At 30.5% G+C, this 24,135-nt stretch overlaps 3 protein-coding genes and 1 long non-coding RNA gene across 7 annotated transcripts in view; 2 read left to right on the top strand and 2 right to left on the bottom strand.

Annotated features, from left to right (window-relative positions):
• Nucleotides 1-4,752: 4,752 nt before the first annotated feature.
• LOC123915105 lies at nt 4,753-5,340 on the bottom strand. The gene is made up of 2 exons (XM_045966255.1): nt 4,992-5,340; nt 4,753-4,886 (listed from the first exon to the last, which is right to left on the bottom strand). The coding sequence occupies exons 1-2, from the start codon at nt 5,338-5,340 to the stop codon at nt 4,753-4,755; spliced, it is 483 nt and encodes a 160-aa protein (XP_045822211.1).
• A 4,137-nt stretch (nt 5,341-9,477) lies between these two features.
• LOC123915104 (disease resistance protein SUMM2-like) lies at nt 9,478-11,764 on the top strand. Its single transcript, XM_045966254.1, has 2 exons — nt 9,478-11,640; nt 11,741-11,764. Exons 1-2 carry the CDS (start codon nt 9,478-9,480, stop codon nt 11,762-11,764), a joined length of 2,187 nt encoding a protein of 728 aa, XP_045822210.1.
• LOC123916726 overlaps nt 11,693-24,135 on the top strand; it is a 59,933-nt gene continuing 47,490 nt past the window's right edge. For 2 of the 3 annotated variants that reach the window (XM_045968244.1, XM_045968245.1), the window contains exons 1-7: nt 11,693-12,203; nt 21,752-22,246; nt 22,390-23,125; nt 23,300-23,485; nt 23,614-23,672; nt 23,787-23,855; nt 23,986-24,090. In XM_045968244.1, coding sequence (XP_045824200.1) covers nt 11,784-12,203; nt 21,752-22,246; nt 22,390-23,125; nt 23,300-23,485; nt 23,614-23,672; nt 23,787-23,855; nt 23,986-24,090 — 2,070 coding nt within the window. In that variant the 5' untranslated portion in view covers nt 11,693-11,783. The remainder of the gene's footprint in view (nt 12,204-21,751; nt 22,247-22,389; nt 23,126-23,299; nt 23,486-23,613; nt 23,673-23,786; nt 23,856-23,985; nt 24,091-24,135) is intronic. The other variant, XM_045968246.1, reaches the window with a different exon arrangement.
• Nucleotides 16,337-20,573, bottom strand: LOC123916734. 2 transcript variants are annotated; one of them, XR_006812253.1, is made up of 7 exons: nt 20,263-20,573; nt 18,868-18,936; nt 18,162-18,672; nt 17,207-17,328; nt 16,960-17,088; nt 16,751-16,871; nt 16,337-16,619 (listed from the first exon to the last, which is right to left on the bottom strand). It is a non-coding gene; the product is annotated as an uncharacterized LOC123916734 (long non-coding RNA). The 2 variants fall into 2 exon arrangements; XR_006812254.1 differs by having other exon boundaries at nt 18,533-18,672.

Below are 24,135 nucleotides of genomic sequence, written 5' to 3'. Positions count from 1 at the left end.
TGTAGTAAAAACTCTGAAGAAAAACTATTGAGTTTTAGTGAAGGAAGACAAATCGTGTGAAGGAAGATTAAAATGTGTTATCCCCAAATTGCAAAAATCTCAAAACAAGGGTTTCTAAAATCCCAAATTGCAAAATTGAAAAACAAGGGGTTTTTAATTGACATAGATTAATGTAACAAAACCAAAGCAATATTTTGCAGGATAGTAGTTTTTTGTTGATTAGTCCAACTTGTTAAGAGAAATACATGGAAGAATCATGGAGTAGAAATAGTTGCCGTGTTACCAGAGAAGAGCTTAGGAAGAAGGAAGGTTGTGAATAGAAAAATAATCAGAGAAGTGTAGTGGATGCGAATGAAATCGGAGAACAAGATGAAAGGGAAAAAGAATAGGGTGTGCGCGCTAATCTTTAACAAACTTCAATTATTTACATCCAACGGTTGTTAATGAGTCCTCTCACCCTCTCATTTCAAAATCACTCTCACTTGAAAATTTCCATATATATATATATATATATATATATATATATATATATATATATATATATTACAGGAAAAGGCCACTCTAATTAAGTTTTACACTTACTAGTATGTAATATGAAAAAGTTTGTATACTTAGTAAGTTCATTCATTCAGTTCACACATAAAAAAGCTTCAGTATGCTACGGTAGACTACCTTTACAAGTGGTCCATCGTGGATAAGTGATCTATCGAATATGAATTTTACGAAATTCACTATTAGATTGAAAGTTTATATCGTATAGATCATCCATAAATTTTTTAAATTTTTTTGAAAATCATTTGATATGTTATTGAGACCCATCAAGATTTACGTTATTTAATAAATCGTTAATCTTGATGTGTCTCAATAACATATCAAATGATTTTCAATATTTCTAAATTTTTCTATGGATAATCTATATGATATAAATTTTCAATCAAATAGTGGATTTTGTAAAATTCGTATTCGTTATAATGTTATTCATGACTGGTCCACCATGAACCACTTGATGAAGTGGTCCATATTAGAATTTACCTAGTATGGCTACCTAGATTTGATTCTTGAAAAGTTGTAATTTGATTTTAGTGGTTATTTTATTGGTCTGCAAAGTAGCTGTTTTGGTTAAGTAACACCCGCTGGTCACTTCTATATATATTATATTTATGGAGAGTTTTATGTCATTTTTTATATTGTTAGAGTCTTCTTTTCAATTGATATTAGTAATATTGATGAGAGAAATGTTGTTATTTGAACTTAATATGTAAAGATGAACATAAGGCGGGGTGTGGTGGGATTGTTAGAGATAGTTGTGGTGGATGGTGTGGTGAATTTGCCAAGTTTTTTGGTAGTTGTATTGCGATTGTGGCTGAGTTGTGAGGGTTGGTGTGTGAGGGTTTGAAGTACACATGGAATGTTGGGGTTATGAGATGTTGAATTGAATATTAATTCCTAGCAATTGTCAATGTTATTGGAATTTTTTATTTTTTTTGGCTTTCACCACCAGTTTAATCTGATTCGGGGGTCAGTTCTGGCATCAAGTGGTTCCAGCCCCCCCCGATCGCAGTTGCGGGGGATCGAATCGTGGTTCTCCCTACCAAGTTCAGCGTCAATCACCACTGAACCAACTAACGATTGAGAGGTGTACATTTCTTATGCCTACGGTGAAGCTAACAAGTGTCTGGATGTGTTGGCCAATACAGGCCGTGAGATGGAGTGTAATATTGAGTATTTTAATGTTTGTCTGAGTCGGATTAGACATTTATTTGTAGATGATAGTTTGCAGAAAGTGGTAAATGTATTGATTCGAGACTTAGAATTGTGCTCCTCTTTAAGGTCTTAATTAAGTCTTAGATTCTCCCTGGTACCAATTTGGGTTGGTTAATTTAGCTTCTTAAAAAAAAATTAGTGGTAAAAGAGAAGAATTTAATCTAAAACTCGATCTACTCAAATGCAGTTTTAACCCTTCAAATATCACCATTATCTGATTACGGCCATTCAAGTTTCAATTTCTTAATTTTAACTATTTAAGTTTCACAATTTTAACCCCACAATTTTCCCCCAACTTTACCCCATTTAACATTTGCCCCCCATTATTTATTTTTTTACTACCAGTTGCTTATCTGAAATTTTAAAAAAAGTCTATAGAATTAAAAAAATTGTTTTAAAAATAATATTTTTTATAAAAATAGTTTATTAATAGAGGATAAAATAAGTTTAGTAAAAAAATTCCTTTTATTAATTGAGGATAATGGTACAATTTTTTTTGAGGTATAATGGTACAATTCTTTTCTTGGTAAATTCCATTTTGTTTGTGCTTTGCTTGGTTGCTTAGTTTGGTATCATCATACGATTCACTCACTCAATCAATCAATGAATGTGTGCTTTGCTTTGTGCCTTCCTTCCTTCCTTTGATTACTTCCTTTACTGATTCTATTTCCATTCCTTCAAAGCTGTTATTATATATATAATCTCTACACAACAACGCAACAGAACTTCAAATACATTTGCTACTACAAAATTTATTCCACAAATTTAAAAAGGAAGGAAGAAGATTCATTGTTCATTCATACTGCAAATAATAATCGAAGAAGCGTCTACTCATGTTGTTTGTAAGCTACAGCTTTTCCACTTCTTTTTATTTATTTATCAATACACCTTCATGTTTATTTTGACATACTCAATTTAACTGAAACTAGTAATAATCAATTATTATCTATTAGTTAGAAATAAGCTATTTAGTTACAAACGGTTGTTAGTTATAATAAGCATGTTGGGGAGAGTCCCGGTGGAGCGTCAGGTCACCTCTCTTGTTGGGAAATTTGGGGAAGCGTCAAGCTAAATGCTCCAAAACCACAAGAGAGATACCACATCTCAACTAGGGGTGGGAATGGGCCAGACCGGCCTACAGGGGCCTATAGCCTAGCCTACATAGGCTCAGGCTAGACTATTTCTTTAAATTGACCATGCCAGAGCTTTTTTATCGGCCTATGTAAGTAAAAAGGTCAGGCTGCACACTATTAAAAAACCCTTTTGTATTACTAGGTCAACCTATTTAAGTAAATATCAATAATATTTTTACTGCTATTATTATTTTTATATATTAAAATTTGTACTTTTGTACACCGGTTATTCTACTTATCCGCCTTAATGGTAGATTTTCTAGCCATTAGGCTACTTGATAAAAAAAAACTAATTTGTACTTTGATTAAATTATAAATTTATTAACCTTTTCGGTAGTAAACTGCATAGGCTCAGGCCAGGCGAGACTATTTCTTTAAATAGAGCCTACAAAGGGTTATTAGTTATAGTAAGCATGTTGGGGAGAGTCCGGTGGAGCATCGGGTCATCTCTCTTGTTGATCTGAATCTGATACCCCTTGTTGGGACGTCTAGGGGAGCGTCAAGTCAAATGCTCCAAGACCACAAGAGATAGACGCCACATCTCAACCCAAAATCTTAGCTTCATATACTCAATGTGAGACTTAACAACTCACACTTGAAACCCGAACAAAGTACTCCCTTCATAGTTTCTCCATGTCATGTTTTCTTCATATCTCATCATCATTACATTGACCTATTCCAATTGAAGCTTTAAATCATTGGCACAGTAGGAGGAGTACACCTTATGCTGCAGAACTTGAATTGCAGTGAACACTACACCTTCATTGTTCATACTATTTGAGCATGTGCTGAAATAAAGTAACAAACAATCATATGGTTCCCTTTTTAAAATAAAGATGTTATTCCTCATAACCTATATCTAATCAATGTCACCTTAGAAAGAAAAGTAAATTTAGTACTTATTTTGAGTATAATCTATGTAGTCACAACAATCAAAATGAGTGAAGCTATCTGTAATTATGATTCATATAGTTACATAGACAATATAGCAAAACTATATATATCGTTTATTTATCTTGAATGATTGTTGTCACTTAGATAAATTATCAGATAGAATTTATGTCGTTTAAGAATGATTGTAAAAGAAAGACCAAAAGTTTGAAATTAATGGACTATAAATTTGTGACCAATAATTAAGCTTTAAATGAATAGCTAGCTATACTCCTTAGAGTATGTAGAATGTTGATAAATTTAAAGCATAATTTGAATCTATAAATGAATTGCTTCTATTGTTTTTTCAGAACATGAATGATAGTTTATATTACTTCATATTCTATAGATGAGTAGATGTTAGCTGCTGGGGAGAAAGGAACTCTATACTGGTCAAAAGACAAACATTGGTTGAGGTAAATGAGTACTTTATCATTTTGTTACTTTCTCAGATTTTCTATTTGCATATGATTTCCATTTTCGATCTGCACTTCACTTTTCTACATGATTAACTTGGTTTATCATTATCAAAGATAAATTGGATATTTAGAAATCTGCTTAATGGATCTCAAACTTAGATATTGGATGGAATGCAATGTTTGAACTTTCTCAAATATTTGTTTAAAAGTGGAAAATAACACTGAATTGATACCAATTTAAGTAAATAACAAAGTTTGATATCCACTAGGAAATACTCATAGGAGAGTCTGTTAACAGTATACTCACAAAGATAATGTTATTAATGAAGACGGATCCTCTTTTGAAAAGATGGATCTATTTCACTGCAGAAAGGAAGTACAGAGGGAATAACAGAAATTTAGAGAGACCAATAATCACAAATTGCCTAACAATCACACTCATCACATGCCTATTTTATAATCCTTGAGCCTAACGTTTGTTACACGTGCTCTGCTCCCTTTCTCATTCACTCTCCACCACTTGTAGCCAACTTTGCAGAGTCATCATTCTCCTTAGTCATTTCTTTAATAAAAATACCCCCCTCTTTAAACTCAACCTTGTCCTCAAAGGTTGAAAGCTGGATAGTTGTCACAAATTTCCCTGAAGTCTTCCCACTAGCATTGTATCAACACTTGTGGAATATGTTGATTGCCTTGAAGTTGCATTCGAGCATCTAACACAGCAGTAGGCTACAACATATTGGACCTGTCTCAGATGTTGTGAGAGGTAAACGAAAATAAGGCTCTTCGTTACTGCTCTTAAATTCCTTCAACTGAGATATGTGAAATACTGGATGTATCTTGGCAGTTGCAAGTAACTTTAGCTTATAGGCCAGATTTCCTATCTTTTCAATGACTGTTAATGGTCCAAACTGCCTCGTTGATAATTTCTTATTCTTCCTTAATTCAACAGAATGTTGACAATAAGGTTGCAGCTTGACCAAAACTATGTCTCCTACGTTGAAAATTCCATCTTTTCGTTTGTTATCAGCTTGGTTTTTCATCACTTGTTGTGCCATCATCAGATGACGCTTGAGCTGCTCTATCACTTTCATCTCTTATGATATCCAGTTAATCCCAAAAAGCCTCTAAGTTGCTTCAAATTTGTTGGAGGAGGCCATGCTAACACATCTTTGATCTTATTAGCATCCATGGAAACTCCTTTTCTAGATACCACATGACAGTTTTGCAAATAGTTCATATTGTTGTGATACTTGTAAAACCCATTCAAAGTATTGCAGAAGGAATGACCATGAAGAGCTATATTTGAAGATATCATCGAAAAATACTAGAATTAATTTTCTCAATGCACTTTGGAAAATTTTATTCATATCCATTGGTGAGCTCAACTCAAAAAACTGTCTGAGGGCACTTCTGAACTTACACTGTACACCCTGTTTGCTAGTTTGTTAAACTCTTACAATATTCACCAATATATCCGGATTGATTCAGCTTAAAAATAGCCGCTCTGTGGCAATCGAAAGCTGACTAGCCAAAAACCATTTCTAATGACCTCATAAATTCATGCCATGAACGAAATGGGTGTGATCGTTGATTCATTTGAAGCCACAGAACAAGGTCGTGATCCAAATGTACCGTCAAAATCACTAACCTCGGAATATGGTGTGTTATGATACTCGAAAAATTGTTCCGCCTTAAAAATCCAGTGCAATACATTGCCCCGTCGAATCGGGAAAAATCGAGCTTAACAGATCGTATCTAAAATGGTTGTTCGATCAAGTTCATTGCACCATGGGAAGACTCTGTTGAGTTGGCATGGTTTGCTTTTGAATGAGTGCCTCAAGAGCTTCATGAAGGAGATGGAAGCAATCTGCATTAGTAGTAAGTGTGATTGTTACGCAATTGGCGATTAGTCGCTTCTCTGTTCCCTTTTCTCATTCCCTCTCCACAACTTGTAACCAACTTTGCTGAGTCATCATTCTCATTCTCCTTAGTTATTTCTTTCATAACAAAGTCTTACCATTTCATGACCACATAAAAGATATAATAATGAAGCTCTACAAGTAATTACACAAATATTTAGAGCCTTAAGCTTCTGAGAATTAATAAACATAGGGCATCCTCTTAAACTTCGATTTCCAAAACATCTCTAATCACATGAATGTATAGAGACGGAGTTTGGCGATTTATTTTGTGACCATTTTATTAAATTAATTTTATCTACTTTTAGCGATCAACTTAGCAACTGATTTGGAGACATAATATTATCTGGTTGCTAGTTTTGTCTTACCATTTGTTTCAGTCGATAGATAAATTATACTGTCTATAAAGCGACACTAATCAGCTATAAAATTAACACGACTCAAACCATGTATCCCTTTTCTTCGTTTCGGAAAGCCGAATGCAATGATTCACATTTTAGGACAAAAATTCTATTCTAAAAATGAAGAAAACGCTTGTTTCAGTTTGGAGAGTACCTAAATAGGATTTTTCAAAAATCTTTTCAAAACAACTAAGGATCATTTCATTACAAGTCTACTCATATACAGAAAATGATTTTACGACACTTTCGCAATTTCTTTTGAATATATAATTAATCACATAAACTCACTCTATAATAATATTAATAAAAGAAATGAGGAAAAAAATTGAAAACTAAACCCCTCTTCTTTAACTTCATTTTTGTCCCAGTTAAACAAAATGAGAGGGAGATGACTTTTTTGGCCCACAAATTTGTTTCCTTGAGTTTGTCCCGTGTATATTTTTTAATAAAAATTAGAAATTTGATTAGGAATATTTAGGATAATTTAGTAAATTTGATAGTGATTAATTTTATTTTATTAGTATTATATTATTATTAATAGTTAATAGTGTATTTTTTTAATGAAAAATATTGTTTATGTTTCTATTTCTATTTATATATTCTTAATTTTATGCATATTAATCTTATTTTTCCTATCATTTTTTTATTGACTTTTTTTTCTTCTTTTAATAAATTATTGAGTTGATCGTATTAATCTGTTTTGTTGCTATTTTTATGAGAATATATTCGTTTTGTTTTGTTTCAATCTATAATATATGTTTTGTTTCTATTTTTAAGCATATCATATTTTTTTTTATGTATTTATCTTATATTATTTCTATATTTTTTTTTTATATTTTTTTTAGTGAAATTACAATGAAGGATATAAAACTTGCAACGTGGTTAAAAGTAATAAGGATAAATTAGTAACTTTGGTGGTAATCGATTTTAATATATTAGTAATAGAAGAAAAGTAAAATTTACTTTGTGTTTGTTTATTGTAATAAAAATCACTTTTTTTTAATAATATAATTTTTAATTTGTTTGGATACAACATGTAAAAATGTTGCCTATAAAAAAAATTTAAAAATGTTTTTTTTAATTATTAAATAACCTCAATTTTTAGCTACTCTTAGCAGCTTCTCATTTTTAATTGTTTTATGATTATTTTTAGATTCTGATTTTTTTTTTTAAAAATTGTAACAAACAGATGCAATATTTCCATAAGTGATTATTTTTATAAAAAATATTTTTTTCTAAAAAAACTGTAACATTAAATTGTATGCATCAATGATTTCTTTAGTAATCATTTTTAAAAAAGCAACATTAAAAAATTAAAGTATAAAAAAAATTCGGAAAAATAAAATTATAATTAGTGTATTATAATTATTCTCATTTTTATATCGACGCTATTAAAACAAAAATGCAAAATTTTATTAATTGGTTAATGACAAATATTTATATCGTGTATAAATTGTACATTTCAGTTTCAGGAGTTAGGATCCTCTTCATTTCTCATTATTTCCATTTCCTCCATTATTATATAGTTTTGGGAATATAAATGCAAAAATATGATATTAAGTGAGTCCAAATATTTTTTATACACCCAAAAACATTTAAAAACTTTGGTAATGAAAGAAATGGAAATTATAGAAAATGGAGAGGATCTCAACTCGTATATGCCAACAACTTCTTTAGGGTAAGTAAAAAAAAAATATACCCAAGAAAAAAAATAACGTTAAAGAATGCAAAGTTCTCATTTGTAGTTTTGTTTAGTATATTTATTCTCATTTATATGGTGACGATATTAAAAAAATACTAAATTTAACTAAATTTTTAGTCACACTTATCATGTGTTTCACTTTTATAGTAAATTTTATAATATAATTAGATTACTATATTTATTCTCATTTTTACTTAGATAGAAGATTTAAAGAAATTTAACTATAACTAATTGATTAGTGAAAAATAATTTTATCATTTATGAATCGTAAGCTCTATCACAATCTTTAGTAAGTCATTTACAAAAAAACGTGAAAACAATAAGTTTATAAAAATTATAATTGGTGTATTATAATTGTTTTTTTTCTCAAAAATATTTTAAAAATATTATGAAATATATATATTTAAGTGATTTTTTTAGAGACAAATGTTTGGTCTATATATAACTTTTTATAATTATAGTATATTATAATTATTCTCATTTTAATATAGAAGATATAAAAAAAAAACTAAATTTTTCCATGCGTGAGTTGTATGCCCCAACGATACGATTTTGTGGCTCATTTCTAAAACAACAACCTGAAAATAATTTTATCTAAAAATATATTAATTCGTATATTTTGGTGTGACAATAATGAAGTGACATTTTCATAAAAAAATAAACAATGAAGTGACATACCCAAAAAAGACGAATAAGTTGGCTAAGTTTAATAGCATATCTTGTATTTTGTCTTCTGGAAAAAACATTTATACTACTTCTAAAAATGCTAATATGCCAAATGGATAGCATAAACTTTATGTTAAAGTTTCATTTAATTTATTTTTATTTTTCTAGAAACTGTTTAATTATTGGGATTTTTAAAAGCCTGATATGATTGTTTCGTTTAAAAAGCCTATGCTTAACAGTTAACATACTTAACTAAATAAATACAATATGATTTTAAGAAGCTTTATCCTAGCTTTTTTACTAAACGAGTAGGTTAGGCTATAGGCTGCACGACCTATTTCCACCCCTATTTTGATGAGAGTTTTTGGCCCCATGTATCTCTCTAAAAAAAAATACAGTTAGCATTTTGTTTTTATTTTGATCATCTACATATACCTTTAATTTTATATTTGTTTCTCATTCAACTTAATTAGAAAAAAAAATAAACAAATACATGGTAAGTTTTTTATGTCTAACTTTGATCTATGGAACTTGATTTAGATGGAGGGTATCTCGACAGATTTGGGGAAGACATTTGTAGAGAAATTGATAAACGGTGTAATAGGAAAATCACGTTATCTATTTTGCTACAAGTGCATTGCCAACGAATTTGAATTAGAGAAGGAAAAATTGGAAGCAGAATGGGAAACTATGACACTGCGTTTTACAAAGGCAAAGGAAAAAGGTAAAGATATTCAATCTAATGCTCAATTTTGGGAAAAGCAAGCTAATAAGCTCATTCAAGAGAACACTAAGTTAAAACAAAGATGTTTTTTTGGATTTTGCCCTGATTGCATATGGCTATATAAAAGGGGAGAGGAGTTGGCAAACAAAACGGAGGAAATTAAAAAATTGATGGTAAAGGGAGAGAAACTTGAAAATGTTGAAGTCACCCGTAGTCTTCCAGATGTTGAGCGTTATTCTTCTCAATCTTACATTTCTTTTAAAACTAGGGAGTCGAAATACAATGAGCTTTTGAATGCACTAAAAGATGACAGTTACTATACAATTGGATTGCATGGGATGGGGGGCACAGGAAAAACTACCATGGCAAAAGAAGTGGGCAAACAACTTAAGACTTCAATGCAATTTAATCGTGTCATCTTTACTACAGTGTCCAGTACTCCTAATATAAAAAAGATTCAAGATGATATTGCTGGACACTTGGAATTGGAATGGAGGGACACCAATGAGTCAACCCGGCCTACACAGCTATGGGACAGACTCATCAATGGTGAGAAAATTCTTGTGATATTGGATGATGTTTGGGATTATCTCAATTTTGAAGACATAGGGATTCCAAATAGTGATAATCACAAAGGATGCAAAGTTCTTGTAACCACACGATATTTGAAGGTATGCAACAAAATGTCATGTGCAACAACAATTCAAATAGAGCTCTTATCTGAAGAAGAGGCATGGGAAATGTTCAAAAGGCATGCTGAGCTAAGTAATATTTCCTCCAAAAATATTCTTGACCAGGGATCCAAAATTGCACTTGAATGCAAAGGATTACCAATTGCAATTGCTACTATCGCCAGAAGTTTGAAGGGAGAAAAACGTCAAGAAAATTGGGATGCTGCCTTAAACTCCTTACAAAATCCTATGCTCATGGCCGGTGTTGATGACACTAAGGTTGACATTTATAAATGTTTGAAGTTTAGCTATGATAATTTGAAGGATAAAGAAGCCAAGGAATTGTTCCTCTTATGTTCTATATTCCAAGAAGATGAAGAAATCTCTACTGAAATTCTAACCAGACTTGGCATAGGAATCGGGCTCTTTGGGGAAGATTATAAAAAATACAACCATGCTCGAACTCTTGTAGTTGTAGCAAAAGATAATCTCCTTGATTCATGTCTACTGTTGAGTACAAATAAAAGAGATGTAAAAATGCATGACTTGATTCGTGAAGTAGCCCAATGGATTGCAAATAAAGAGATACTAGCAGTAGATTTTTCTAACAAAACTCAAAAGTCATTAGTTGGAAGGGATAACAATATCAAATATTTGTTATTTGAGGGAAATCCAATGGATTTGTGTTCCTCTGGGTTTGATGGTTCTAAACTTAAGATTCTGATTTTCATTGTGGACAATGGTTGCTTTGTTGATTCATTCTTTAAAAGTATTGCAGGGCTTCTAGTTTTGAATTTAAGAGCAGGTAAACAAAGTACTATATCATTACCACAATCAATTCGGTCATTGACGAATATTCATTCTCTATTAATTGAAAGTGTCTATTTGGGTGACATATCTGTTTTGGGAAGCCTGCAAAGTCTTGAGACACTTGATTTGAATCAATGTATAATTGAAGAACTTCCACAAGAAATTGCTAAATTGAAGAAACTTCGATTGTTGAACTTGGAAATGTGTGAAATTATAGATAAGAATCCATTTGAAGTTATCCAAAGATGCCCATCACTTGAGGAATTGTACTTCTTGAATAGTTTCAATGATTCTTGTCAAGAAATAACCTTACCTGCATTGGAAAGGTATCAACTCATTGATGATATTGGTGAAATGTACGATTTTTCACTTTCAAAATGTGTTTCTCTTCAATATGATTGTTTGTCAGAAGCTACAGTTAAGCATGTGATTCCAACAGCAGAGATTCTTAGATTGGAAGGAACTAAGAAGGGGTGGAGAAATCTCATGCCGGAAATTGTTCCTATACATCAATGTATGAATGATCTAATTGAGCTTCGTTTGGAAAAAATTTCACAACTAGAGTGCCTCATAGACACTGAACATATTGGTTCTCCAGTACCAAATGTGTTTTCCAATTTAAAGGAGCTGACACTAAAATTATGCTCAACATTGGTTCTGTTTTTGATTTGTCAACTTCTCAAAGTCTGCTGCAGCTAGAAAGGTTGGTAATATATCGTTGTGAGCAATTGAAAAACATAGTTACTAATGAAAGGAAATCAGATGACAAGAGTTGCAACATATTGTTTCCAAAGCTGAAACAATTGGGGCTATTTTATGTGCCAAATTTCATCGGCATATTTCCAGAATCAAATGATTTATTTGAAGGGTCATCTCATTCCATTTCAAAGCCACAAACACAATTGGAGGTGGAGCCTATCAAATCCAATAAGTTCCCATGGAGTCATGTGTGTTGTTATGGATATAATAATAAATTGAGGGATAGCAGTAGCAGCACAAGTACTAAGATTCCAATCCCATCGGTATATGAGGATCAACCGCAACATTGCTCAATCTCATTGGTAACATTCTCTCATATATTTTTAATGTTAACTTTTGATATTTTTTCTTTTTTGACTAAAACTTTTGATACTTTTTCTTGTTAATGTTTTACTAGTATAATACCGTGCTTGCGTAAGCCTGGGTCGCGACATTGTTGCGATTTTTTTATCATAGGACGAATATTGTATAGTGCGAAATTAGTCGGTTACAAATATTACTCCCTCCGTTTCAAATTACTTGTAATTTTAGAAAGAAAAAAAAAACAAATAATTAAGAAAGTGTATTTTTGCACTTTATTTTTCTATTATATCCTTATTTTAATTCATTGATAATTTTTTTTTTTGCACACACTTTCTCTTTCCAAAAAATTTAATATATTATGTACGAAAAAAATAATTAATAAGTTATGTCCCAAAAAGAATTTAAAAAATAAATACTTTAGTTTTCTAAATATATATTAAATCTTTTACGATTTCAACAGCTACTTCTAAATATTTGGAATTTACATGAGGTATAATAGACAAAATATAATCTTAAATTATTAAAACGACAAGTAATTTGAAACAATTTTTTTTCTAAAACGACAAGTAATTTGAAACGGAGGGAGTATTAAATATTAAAGTTGATAAATTTGATTAAAAATATTTTTGTTTATATTTAAAGAATTGATATATTAGTTATTTAGGGCTCGATTGGTTCGAGGTAGATGGAGGAGAGGGGAGGGAAGGGGAGGGGGGGTAATCTTGACAAAAAAGATTTCTTTTTACTAAATCATTTTTTCAAAAAAAAAGTTTTTTATTCTTGAAAGAAAGAAACAAAATTTAAAAACAAATTTTTTTAAAATGTTATATGAATTTAAAATATTTTTTTTTGCCAATTTAAAACGTTTTTTAAACCAATCAAATCTCTCTAATAATTGAGATTTTTTGTTTTGAATTTTTTTTTTCAAAAATAAAAACTGTTTTTTTTTTAAAAAAAAATTAATAAAAATAAATATTTTTTTTGTCAAGATTACCACCCTCACCTCCATCTACCTCGAACCAATCGGGCCCTTAAATTGTTCATCAGCAAAATCTTATTCCCAATGGGTAGTTATTTAAATTTTTGATCGGCAAAAATTTGTTCCCCGTATATAATAGTTAATAATATATTCCTTATGCATAATATTTTCAACTGCAACAACTTGTTCCTCGCTTATAATAATTAAAATAACTTTTTCATTAGCAACAAATTATTACCTATGTTTAATAGTTAATTTAAAATTTTCATCAGCAACAATTTAGTCATCGTGTACAATAGTTAATTGAAATTTTTTATCAACCATAACTTGTTTCCTATGTATAGTAGTTATTTAAAAACATATATCAAAATTCATATTTAATTCATCATTTTCAAACTAAGTTAACCTTTTGCTAGAGAGATTTCTATAATGTACTAAATATTATCGCGGAAAAAAATTCAAAATTTCAAATGTTATATATGAGTTGATTTAAAAGCATGACAAAAAATTGTGACAAAAAATATTTGGGATTATGAAAAAATAGGTAATTTTTGAGTAAAATTACAAGTCTGTAGTGAAATTATAAAATAATATGTATGCAAAATATGAGTAGAAATTTAGGGCTCCATAAAAATTATAAAAGAAAATAAACACGTGCGTTAATATATAAGTAAAAATATAAGTCCCAGTAAAAATTATAAAAAAGTAGGCATGCGTATTAATATATGAGGAGTAATATAGGTATGCGTAGAAATTATAAAAAAAATAGACACTTGTATTTATATGAGTATAAATAATACGTTCTCATAGAAATTATAAAAGATAGATACTATGTGTGCTTTTGCTGAAAATCTTGGTTTAAGCTCAACTTTCATGACTGAATTATGTGGTGCTATGAGAGCTATTGAGATAGTTGCTGATAACAATTGGACGAATTTTTGGTTGGAAAGTGACCCATCTCTAGTAGTCCTTGCTTTTAAATCTCTTGACCCGGTACCTTCGTCTCTTAGAAATAGTTGGATTAATTGTTTTTAGGCCTGAGCATCGGTCGGTTTTGGTCAAGTTCGGGCCGAAAATTACCAAATTGGTAAAAACTGCAACCATTTAATTTGGACTCAATTCCGACCGTTTATATCTTCGGTTTGTTCGGGTGTAGCTTACAGGTGGCGGGTTGAATGAGTTGGTTATTACAGGTTAGATTGAAACTTTGTTTACATCTAAAACTCCTCCATTATCCAAAAATTCATAATTTTCGAATAGTTTAATACCTCGTACACAATGCAACAAAAGATAGAAGAACTAAATTAAAAAACAAAGAGGGTGAGATACAGTTACTTTGTTTCAAATATGTAGATCTAAAGACAATAGAATATCAAGTAGAACATAACGTATAAGCTTTATAAAATATAACTTTTCTCTCTTATATCAAAGATGAATAAAAACAACAAAGAGAAGAGTATATGAGATTGAGAGGGAGAGTGAGCGAAGAAAAAAATTAATTTGAATCTTGTTCGGTCGATTTTGGTTATGGAAAGATGGAATTTTAGAGAAGGAAAAAATTAATTTGAATCGTAATGGTTGAATCTTAATAGTCAACCTTACTAGTATAGTATAGGTCTCTCGTAGAAATCACCAAAAAAATTATGTCATAGTATTAATATATGAGTATAAATATAAGTATCGTAGAAATCATAAAAAAATAGACAACCTTATTAATATATGAGAAAAAATATAGGTTTCATAGAAATCACAAAAAAAATTAGATTCTCGCATGTATTAATACATGAATATAAATATAGGTCAGTAGAAATTATCAAAAAATAAACAACCTTGTAAATATATGAGTAAAAATATAAGTCTTATATAAATAAAAATATAAAAGTAATGTGATAATAATTATAATAATATTATTTTATTATAATTTAGTGTGAAAAAATAAAAATTAATAATGATTTCTTAGAAATGAGTATTGGACCTAACTCATCCTTACAAAACCGGCTTGTAAGGTGAGGATTGCCCCTGGGTTTATAAACATTTAGTCAGGTCATCTCTCAACCGATGTGAGACTTCTTAACACACCCCCTCGCGTCCAGCGCTATTGGCTTGGTACGCGGATATAAATGGTAGGTGACCCGATATCGGGTGGCCCAACGGATCTTGGAGAGGCTCTGATACCATCTTAGAAATGAGTATAGACCTAACTCATCCTTACAAAACCGGCTTGTAAGGTGAGGATTGCCCCTGGTTTATAAACATTTAGTCAGGTCATCTCTCAACCGATGTGGGACTTCTTAACATGATTAGATTGAAAAGACAAAAATAGTTAAATAGCTCCTAATTTAATGAAGTGTCAATAAAAGAAAATGAATAGCTTAGAATAGTTTGAGAATTTCATCTGTAGTTTACTTTCTTAAATATATATATATATATATATATATATATATATATATATATATATATATATATATCAGGAGGGATCTGTTGACTTTAGAAGTATACATATCGTTTAAAACGTTTATTGAGAGGTGTAATATTTAGTGTCAAACTAGTTTGTGTCATTTGATCCTGGCCCATATATATATATATATATATATATATATATATATCGATTACCACCAAAGTTACTAATTTATCCTTATTACACTACAACAAATTAAGGCGTTTAATAGCACTTTTTTAGCTTTTAATAGCGCTTTAAAGTGCTATTACTGATACCGCTATTATAAGTTCGGTGCCTACAATAGCGTTTTATAAGCGCTATCAAATGTCCACTTTTAATAGCGCTTCTTGCAAAAACCGCTATCGTATGTAAGTTGGCGCCATCTACTAGGACTTTGGAAGCGAGTTTTAATAGCGTTTTATTCTAAAAGCGATATTATATGTCAGTTATTTAATAGCGCCCTTGTGTAAAGCGCTATTATAGTCCTTCCAGCAAGCAACTTTTAATAGCGCCCGTGCCCAGAAGCGCTATTATAAGTCCTTTTTCAAATTAAAAAAAAAAAAAATCCTTTTTTGTCTAAATTTTGTAATATACTATACTTTGATGACAAAAAAAAAAAAAAAAAATAAACAAATTTTATTAATCAACAACACATAAAAAATAAGTGACGTGCCCTACAACATCACCAAGTATGGGATATAAAATAATCCAACAACAAAATACAACTCAAAATTATATAGCATGTATGAATGACACCACTCAGTTTCTAAATCGTTGATCTTTAGTACAAGAGAAAAGCCTTAGTTTAGCTCATGTGGTGCCTGAGTACTAATGCTTAGAGGCATATGCAATTACACATAATCAACAGAGTCACCTAAAATGTCTACAGATGAGTGCAACGTGGACCATTTCTTCTCATTTAACTAAGACACTCTGTCATTAGATCTTTTTCGACTATTTGATTTAATCTTTCCTCTGGATGTAGAGCTTCTTAACCTGAAAATTATTCATAGTATACAAGATACAAGAAAGAATTTAAATTCAATGACTCCCCAGGGGTTATAATTGAAGAAAAATCATTGGCTCATAATATGCTAAAGCACGAAATGTAAACAAATTTGACATACCTCTAGGAAATTGTCATTGAACTACCCATACAGAATTACATCAAATGTCATTTGACCTTCACCACATCAAGCTAATTCTTTGAAAGCTATAAGACAAGCTTGTAACTCTTTAAAAAAATTACTACCAAAGAACCATAAAATCCATCAGTTAGTGTTCAAACTTGAATGAAACATAACAAATAACACTAACAAGAAAATAAGCTACTCACAAGTCATGTCTTTGGGAGTAATATTGAGAAGTTTCACAATTAAAAAGAAGCATGATAAACTTTAATACCAGGAGACACCAACCAAAATATAAGTTCTCAATGACCTTGCCATGTGAATGCTCTAATAGGCTGACAAGAAAATCAAGAAGCCAGCTCAAAACCAGAAATATAGGAGAAATTCAAACTAGATAAATTATAAGCTTTATTATGATATCATTGCAATGACTTATTGGTTCGAATGAAGCACCTTCGATGGTGGCTGGGCATATCAGAACTGTTGCTGAGTAGATATTGATGTCATTTTGAATCCACAACCCTCAAATGCAGGGCTTAATCATAACAAGACTTTCAAATGTCTTGAAACAAAGACTACAATGAACATGAATGAGAACATGAAGTTATTACTATTATTATGAAATTACTCATGTGATATGAATATAACAGGTCCTATCGAGGCATTTGACAATTAAAGAAAAACTTGTGAGCGTTTAGGATGTGCCAAATATATTCAAGACATAAGATACACCCATCAGTCTCTGCTAGAAGACAATACGTGAAAACTTTGATTGCTTCTGTATCTCTTGTTTATTGTTTTTCTCACAATTGAACATGGTTATGTTCTGAGACTTCTCTTAATTTACTAAAAACAAAACATCCAGCATACATAAGTGAGTGATACTTTGTTTCCATGACTAAAGAAGTCCAATCATTAGAGAGTATACCTTGACTAAAGAGTTCTTTGAATATAATAATAACCCTGGAGTAAAAGACTAGCTATGTGGATATTAAAAGAGAAATCATCATTTCTAACACAAATTGAATCACTGATGTACATTAAAAAAAGGCTCAAAATAGACAGGGTTATCTAAAGCCCCTACATACATTTGGCCTCACTTATGATTAGAGGAAATGATCAACTAAAAGTGGACAAACAAATTTTATCCTACAATAAATAAGTCCAAATCAAACACTTGAAATTTATAACAACACATAAATTTAATGAGAAACTTATGATATACAGAAAATGATGAATGAAGTGCATTAACTTAATCAATTTAGGACATGTGCAGTGTAACTAAAATATGTCTAGATTAATAACTTCAGCTCATTCCTACATCAGTATATAGTAACTTAAATAGATGAGTGGAGTAAAGATAACTTGAAAGAGCAGGCATTCCAAAAACAAATCAGCAAATACTCACAATAGGATGGGCAAGTAGCTCTCTAAAATTATAGTTGTAGATGTTTTCTCCCAGCAGGGCAGAAAGAGACAAGTGATGAAATGTCAAATCTTAACAGTTCACAAAAAAAGGTGCATTCAATAATATCATATATGCAGATATATAGAAAATATATCATAGACTACTATGAACTATCCTGTAACCTCTAAAGTGGAAGACCATTTGTTGCCCCAATTGAGAAAGGAATTGCCTTAGCTACAATATTTTCCTTAATTATGGGGAGTAATTAGTAAAGACAAAATGATCGTAGGATCTACAACTAATTGCAAATATAACAAAAAGGCTATATCAATATATATCATGTCATGCAAATCTACTATATCCATTGTTACCTTGTTTAATACAAGATTGAGGCGGTTCTTTACTGCATCAACACTTATATTATTTGACAGAGATGTTCAAAATACACTCAACACAAAAGCAACTAATTAAATTGTTGGAAAATCACTCTATCAATGAATTACCTTCAATTCTACAAAGAGCAAAAAAAAATTGGTGAATTAGAGCAAAAGGAGGAAGAAGAATAATATCCAATTTCAAGGAACAAAAAAATACAGCTAGCTAGCTGTATTTTTCATTTCTTTACTACAATTATATAACCAACACACTTATTTTCAGATTATTCTTTATTCATAAACCAAATATTAAGATTAGTTACACAACATACCTTTGGAAAAATGAGTTGCAACCCTTCTATCTTGTTGATTTGCTTTCACAAGAGACACACAACACAAATCTACAAAAAATTGTTAAAGCAAATTAACTTAAAATTAGAAAAAATACAAACATTGCGAGCGAGACTGTGAGGAGAGCTAAATAGAGATGATAGTGATATTGTGTGAGACTATGAATCTGTGAGCATAATGGTGGCGCAATTGCGGGTAAACGCAAGGTAGGAGATGTCATAAACCAAATAAATACTCTAGAAATAAATTAAGTGGTCATTCCATGGCATATAAATTTTCCTTTTCAACGGTTGATAAGTTGTAAGTAACCATTTCTAACTTAACTAGGCACAAGAAAACAGTATCATACTTTCATAACATTTATAATAATAAAATACCATGAAATTCAATAAATGGAAATCATATTCGTAATTGCTTGAAAAGCTTGCACCACTAAATGGATTGCTTATAAAAATAAACACCACCAGTGTCGAGAGATGGTAAGAAAACTATATTTCAACACAACTATTATAGTCATTGTCCATTTGTCTTCCATATCTACCATTATTTAATCACCATGAATCATTGACTACTAGCATCTACAGCAACTTTAGTAGCATCAAAAGAAAGTTTCAGGTAAGTTTTATTCTATGATGAACTAACACTTTCATCTGGAAGCTAAGGTCACTTGCATTTATTTTTGTTTGGCAGAAATTTCAACTTTCACTATAATAATACTGTAATCCAGTTTTTGGGTGCACTTAATAATCCATTAATCCCTCATGTCTAACCTTGTTTTCTCACTAATCTAATTTATTTAATAACTGAACCTAAGTAAGTACTTAACCCCTGCTTTGACAACAACCGCTGACGGCACTCGATGTATTCACAATGAGAAGGAAGAGAACAATAAACTCTCAAATCTTCTTCTTCTTCTTCACAAACAACAATTTCTATCCATCACCAATTGTCTTCAATTCTTACTCACTATATGTAATCCAACAGTATGTTTCCTCCGTTACCTTTTCAATAGCTTCTCCAACCTCAATCGGTCGTGCTACTACGGTGATGGCCTCGACATGCTTCTCTGCCAAATCTCTCTTTGTTTTAGAACCTTGTTAATTCTTGAACATTATATCCCCTAATTACATACAACATGCCTAAACAACAAGCCAAATAGCACATAAATATATTCCATATAGCAGCTAAATAACACAAAAAACAAGAACCCAACACAAACAGAACATGATAGATACAAAATTGGGAGAAAAATTGCACCCAATATAATATTAGTTGAAAAAGTCATAGTTAAATAGCCAGCCCACAAAAACAATGTCTTCTAACTTGAATCAATTTTGCAAATTAAATTTTCTCAGACATCTATAATGTAAGCATACCTTAATAACGACGGTTTGAGTTGTGACAGCACAACGCGAACGTTGTGACGAGCACGGTGACAAAAGAGTACGAATTGTGAAAGATTAATTGATGCGTATATGGTGGAGAGAAGATAATTTATGGGTTATGGGTTAGGGATTCGATTGCAAAATTCGATTGCAGGAAGATGAGTTCGATTCTTAGGGTTTGAAGGAATTCGATTGAAGAAGATAATTTTGTTACCTTTGGATATTAGGGTTTATAGATGAGATCGTGTGCTCAAGATTTTTGTGGAAGAACTGATTTTAGTGCGCTGAAGTTTTGATCTCAGTTTTGATTTTGTTTTTCTATAATTTTTGTTTTAATTTTTAATATTTTTTAAAACAAAAAAAAAAGTTCAAGGGGTCATGGGTTCGACACCCACCCACCACACTTTTTTATTAATTTTCCAGCGCGCGTTATAAGCTTTAATAGCATTTTTTTAAAAGCGTTATTATAATGCTATGCGTTTCGGGTTTTAATAGCGGTTTATCTACAAAGCGCTATTATAGAGTTCATTGGTCGAAGGCTTTAATAGCGGTTTTCCTAAAAGCGCTATTATAAAGGCTACAGTTTGTGTTTTAATAGCGTTTTTTAAATAAGCGCTATTAAAAGGGCGCTATTAAAACTCATTTTTGTAGTAGTGTTACTTTTAACCACGTTGCAAGTTTTATATCTTTCATTGTAATTTCACTAAAAAAAAATAATAAAATATATATATATATATATATATATATATATATATATATATATATATATATATATATATATATAGAAAGAATATAAGATAAATATAAACAAAAAAAATAAAATAATATGCTTAAAAATAGAAACAAAACAGATTATAGATTGAAACAAAATAGAACAATCTAAACTCATAAAAATAGCAACAAAACAAATTAATACGTTAAATTCAATAATCTATTAAAATAAAAAATAGAATTAAATAGTCAGTAAAAAAATAAGATGAATATTCATAAAATAAAATCATGAATATAGAAATAGAAACTTAAAGTCATAAACAATATTTTTCATATAAAAAAAATACTACTATTAACTATTAATAATAATAATATAATAATAATAATACAATAAAGTTATATTACTAACAAATTTACTAAATTATCCTAAATATTCCTAATCAAATTTCTAATTTTTTTTATTAAAAAATATACACGGGACTATTATTTGTGACGGATATATAAAAAATTGGATAACTTTATCATTGATAATTATAATCAAATTTATCCATTTAATAAGTTTTACAAAAAATAGCACAATAGTTTCACTTATATTTTAACAATATTGTAAAACAAAGTTTTAAATATTTTATTTTAAATAAATTTTATATCATAATATAATGACAAACTTAAATATCGAATAAAAGTCAATAATCCATGCACCCACTTAAAAGGGATTGTTTGGTTTGATTTAAATTAACTCCTTTATTATATTTGGATTACACTACAGGAATCGTATTGTCTTTTAAGGCTATCACATGTCATGTGCAATTTTAAACGGATAGAACTGGGGAATATTCCAAGGATAAAATCAGTGTTTACGTTGTCTGTTGCATCAAAAATGTTGTTGTTGGAGAGCTTGTCTATATTTGAATGTGATGAAATGGAGCACATAGTAGTAGATAATGGAGATGGCAGTAGTACTGGGGTCAATATTGTCTTCCCAAAATTAAAAGGGCTCCGTGTTTTTAACTGTAAGAAATTGGAATACATATTTGGAAACATTAATGCTAGTGATCTTCATAACTACCTTCATCTTCCAGCTTTGATATCTCTCGATCTTGACAATCTTCCAAGTTTAATTGGCATGGGTACCAAAAACTATCACACAATATTGTCACACTTGGCGGAAATTACAATCAATAGATGCCCCAAGGTTGATAATAAATCTATTGGTGATTTTGTTTATTCAATGTCAAAATCTCAGGACAGTACAACCATTAAGGTAGGTACCCCTCTTTCCATCCATATATTTTATTGCTTGTGAAATCATTAATCAATCTTAAGAATTAACATCATTGGAATAAAGAATTATATATAAAATTTATTTATGCTTTGATATAATTTCCTAATTCTCATATATTGTAGGATTTTAGTGGATATGACTTGGAACTTCATCTTGCTTTGCAACAACTCACGGCAACAAACTCTAAATTTCAATGCATCTTTTATCTCGATGAAATAAATGGACAACAAAGGAACTTAGGATTGAAAGAGATTGAGTTGGATAATTTGGCTCAGATGACATACCTTTTTGTGGGTCCCAGAAATTGTTTTTCCCTCCAAAACTTATTGAAGATAAAAATTGTCCGATGTGAAAAATTGGAAATGATATTCTCCACATGTGTTTTAAAATGTCTACCACAGTTGCTTCATCTAATAATAGATGAATGTGATAACTTGAAGTATATCATTGAAGATGATGATGTGGAGAATAAAGAAATATCAAATTATCATATGTCTCCAATTAGGACATGCTTTCCAAAACTGAAAACACTTGTTGTCAGGAAGTGTAACAAGTTGAACTATGTATTTCCATCCTCCATTTGTACAGAGCTACCTGAGCTACTGTTTCTCGTAATACAAGAAGCATGTAAGCTACAGAAAATATTTGGAGGAAGTGAAGAAAATGATCAAAAAGTTGGGATTCCAAATCTACGTATTGTAGTATTTGTCGAACTACCAAGCGTTTTCCAGGAAATCCAATCTCAAACTATAAAACATCGTTTTGTACACAATTGTCAAAAACTCTCTTTGACTTCAACTTCAACATCAACTGACGTTTTATCAACTCTCGAGTCCACTTGTGATGAACATAAATTAGGTATAAATTAATAATGCATGTCATGCTTTTATTGAAGGAAATATGAGAGGAACTATATATATGTATTACTAATGTTCTTTTTATTTGTTTGGGAGCATATTCATGATAAAAGTTATGTTTTGTTACTACCTAATGGTGTTATTAATTGTTAATTTATAACTTTTTGCTATTTAGATTATGATTTGATGGCATATATGGGGAGCGTGAAGGAAGAATTAGAAGAACATTTTAAAGCCGAAGATACAAGTGGCGGAAATCTAAATGGCACTGTGATTCAATCATCAACATCTGGAAATGAAAATGCCATTGAAGATGTTGATCATGGTGGCTCTCAAGAAAAAACTCAGACTAATAATAAAGGTGAATACTTTTTGGATCAATTTTCTTTTCTTATGCTACCTCATCACCCTATTGATTTTGAATTTACACATGTTGTTTAGGTTTTCATGAAAGTAAGCTTAAATATTTATTCATTCTTATACTTTCAGCGGAGCCTTCTAAAGAAGAGTCTGAATCAACATCAAGGCACGAGTTGACTTCTACACAGGTCAATATCAATCTATTTATTAAAGCTAACCACACCTGAATATAATCTCTATGTCAATGAATCAAACACGTTATTTGTTTCATATTACTACTAATGTGTTTGTTCTTGTTACAGGAGTTGATGAATCCAAAACAGTCAGTTGCAGAAATTGATACTAATGTCAAACCTTCTCATGAAAATAATGTAATATAGTACCACCTCGTTGTGCATATAAAGCTAAAAAGAAATATTAAAGAAAATAAATTTTACTTAGCCTACTACTGTACTTAAAAATATGCTGCAACTGATTTACATTTACGTGATATGCAATTAGTTGGAGGGTTCAACGTCCGGAGAAACAGCAGCAGGAACTTTGCCTGCCATTTCAGGAAAAAAGAATGAGCCAACTATACAAATAGATATTGCTCCTAAACAAAAGGCATTTCCCCTACTTTGCTTCTATTGTTTTTTTAACTTTTTTCAT

This window comes from Trifolium pratense, linkage group LG3 (assembly GCF_020283565.1).
Source record: "Trifolium pratense cultivar HEN17-A07 linkage group LG3, ARS_RC_1.1, whole genome shotgun sequence".
NCBI lineage: Eukaryota > Viridiplantae > Streptophyta > Magnoliopsida > Fabales > Fabaceae > Trifolium > Trifolium pratense.
This window is presented reverse-complemented; position numbering and strand designations above follow the sequence as displayed.

Excerpts from the sequence above, each read along its gene's own strand:
- LOC123915105 (XM_045966255.1), bottom strand. The coding sequence starts at position 5,340 with ATGAAAGTGATAGAGCAGCTCAAGCGTCATCTGATGATGGCACAACAA. Across the intron at positions 4,887-4,991 it reads TCTCACAACATCTGAGACAG|GGAAATTTGTGACAACTATC; the intron begins GTCCAATATGTT and ends GGAAGACTTCAG.
- LOC123915104 (XM_045966254.1), top strand. The coding sequence starts at position 9,478 with ATGGAGGGTATCTCGACAGATTTGGGGAAGACATTTGTAGAGAAATTG. Across the intron at positions 11,641-11,740 it reads GAAATCTCATGCCGGAAATT|TACCAAATGTGTTTTCCAAT; the intron begins GTTCCTATACAT and ends TTGGTTCTCCAG.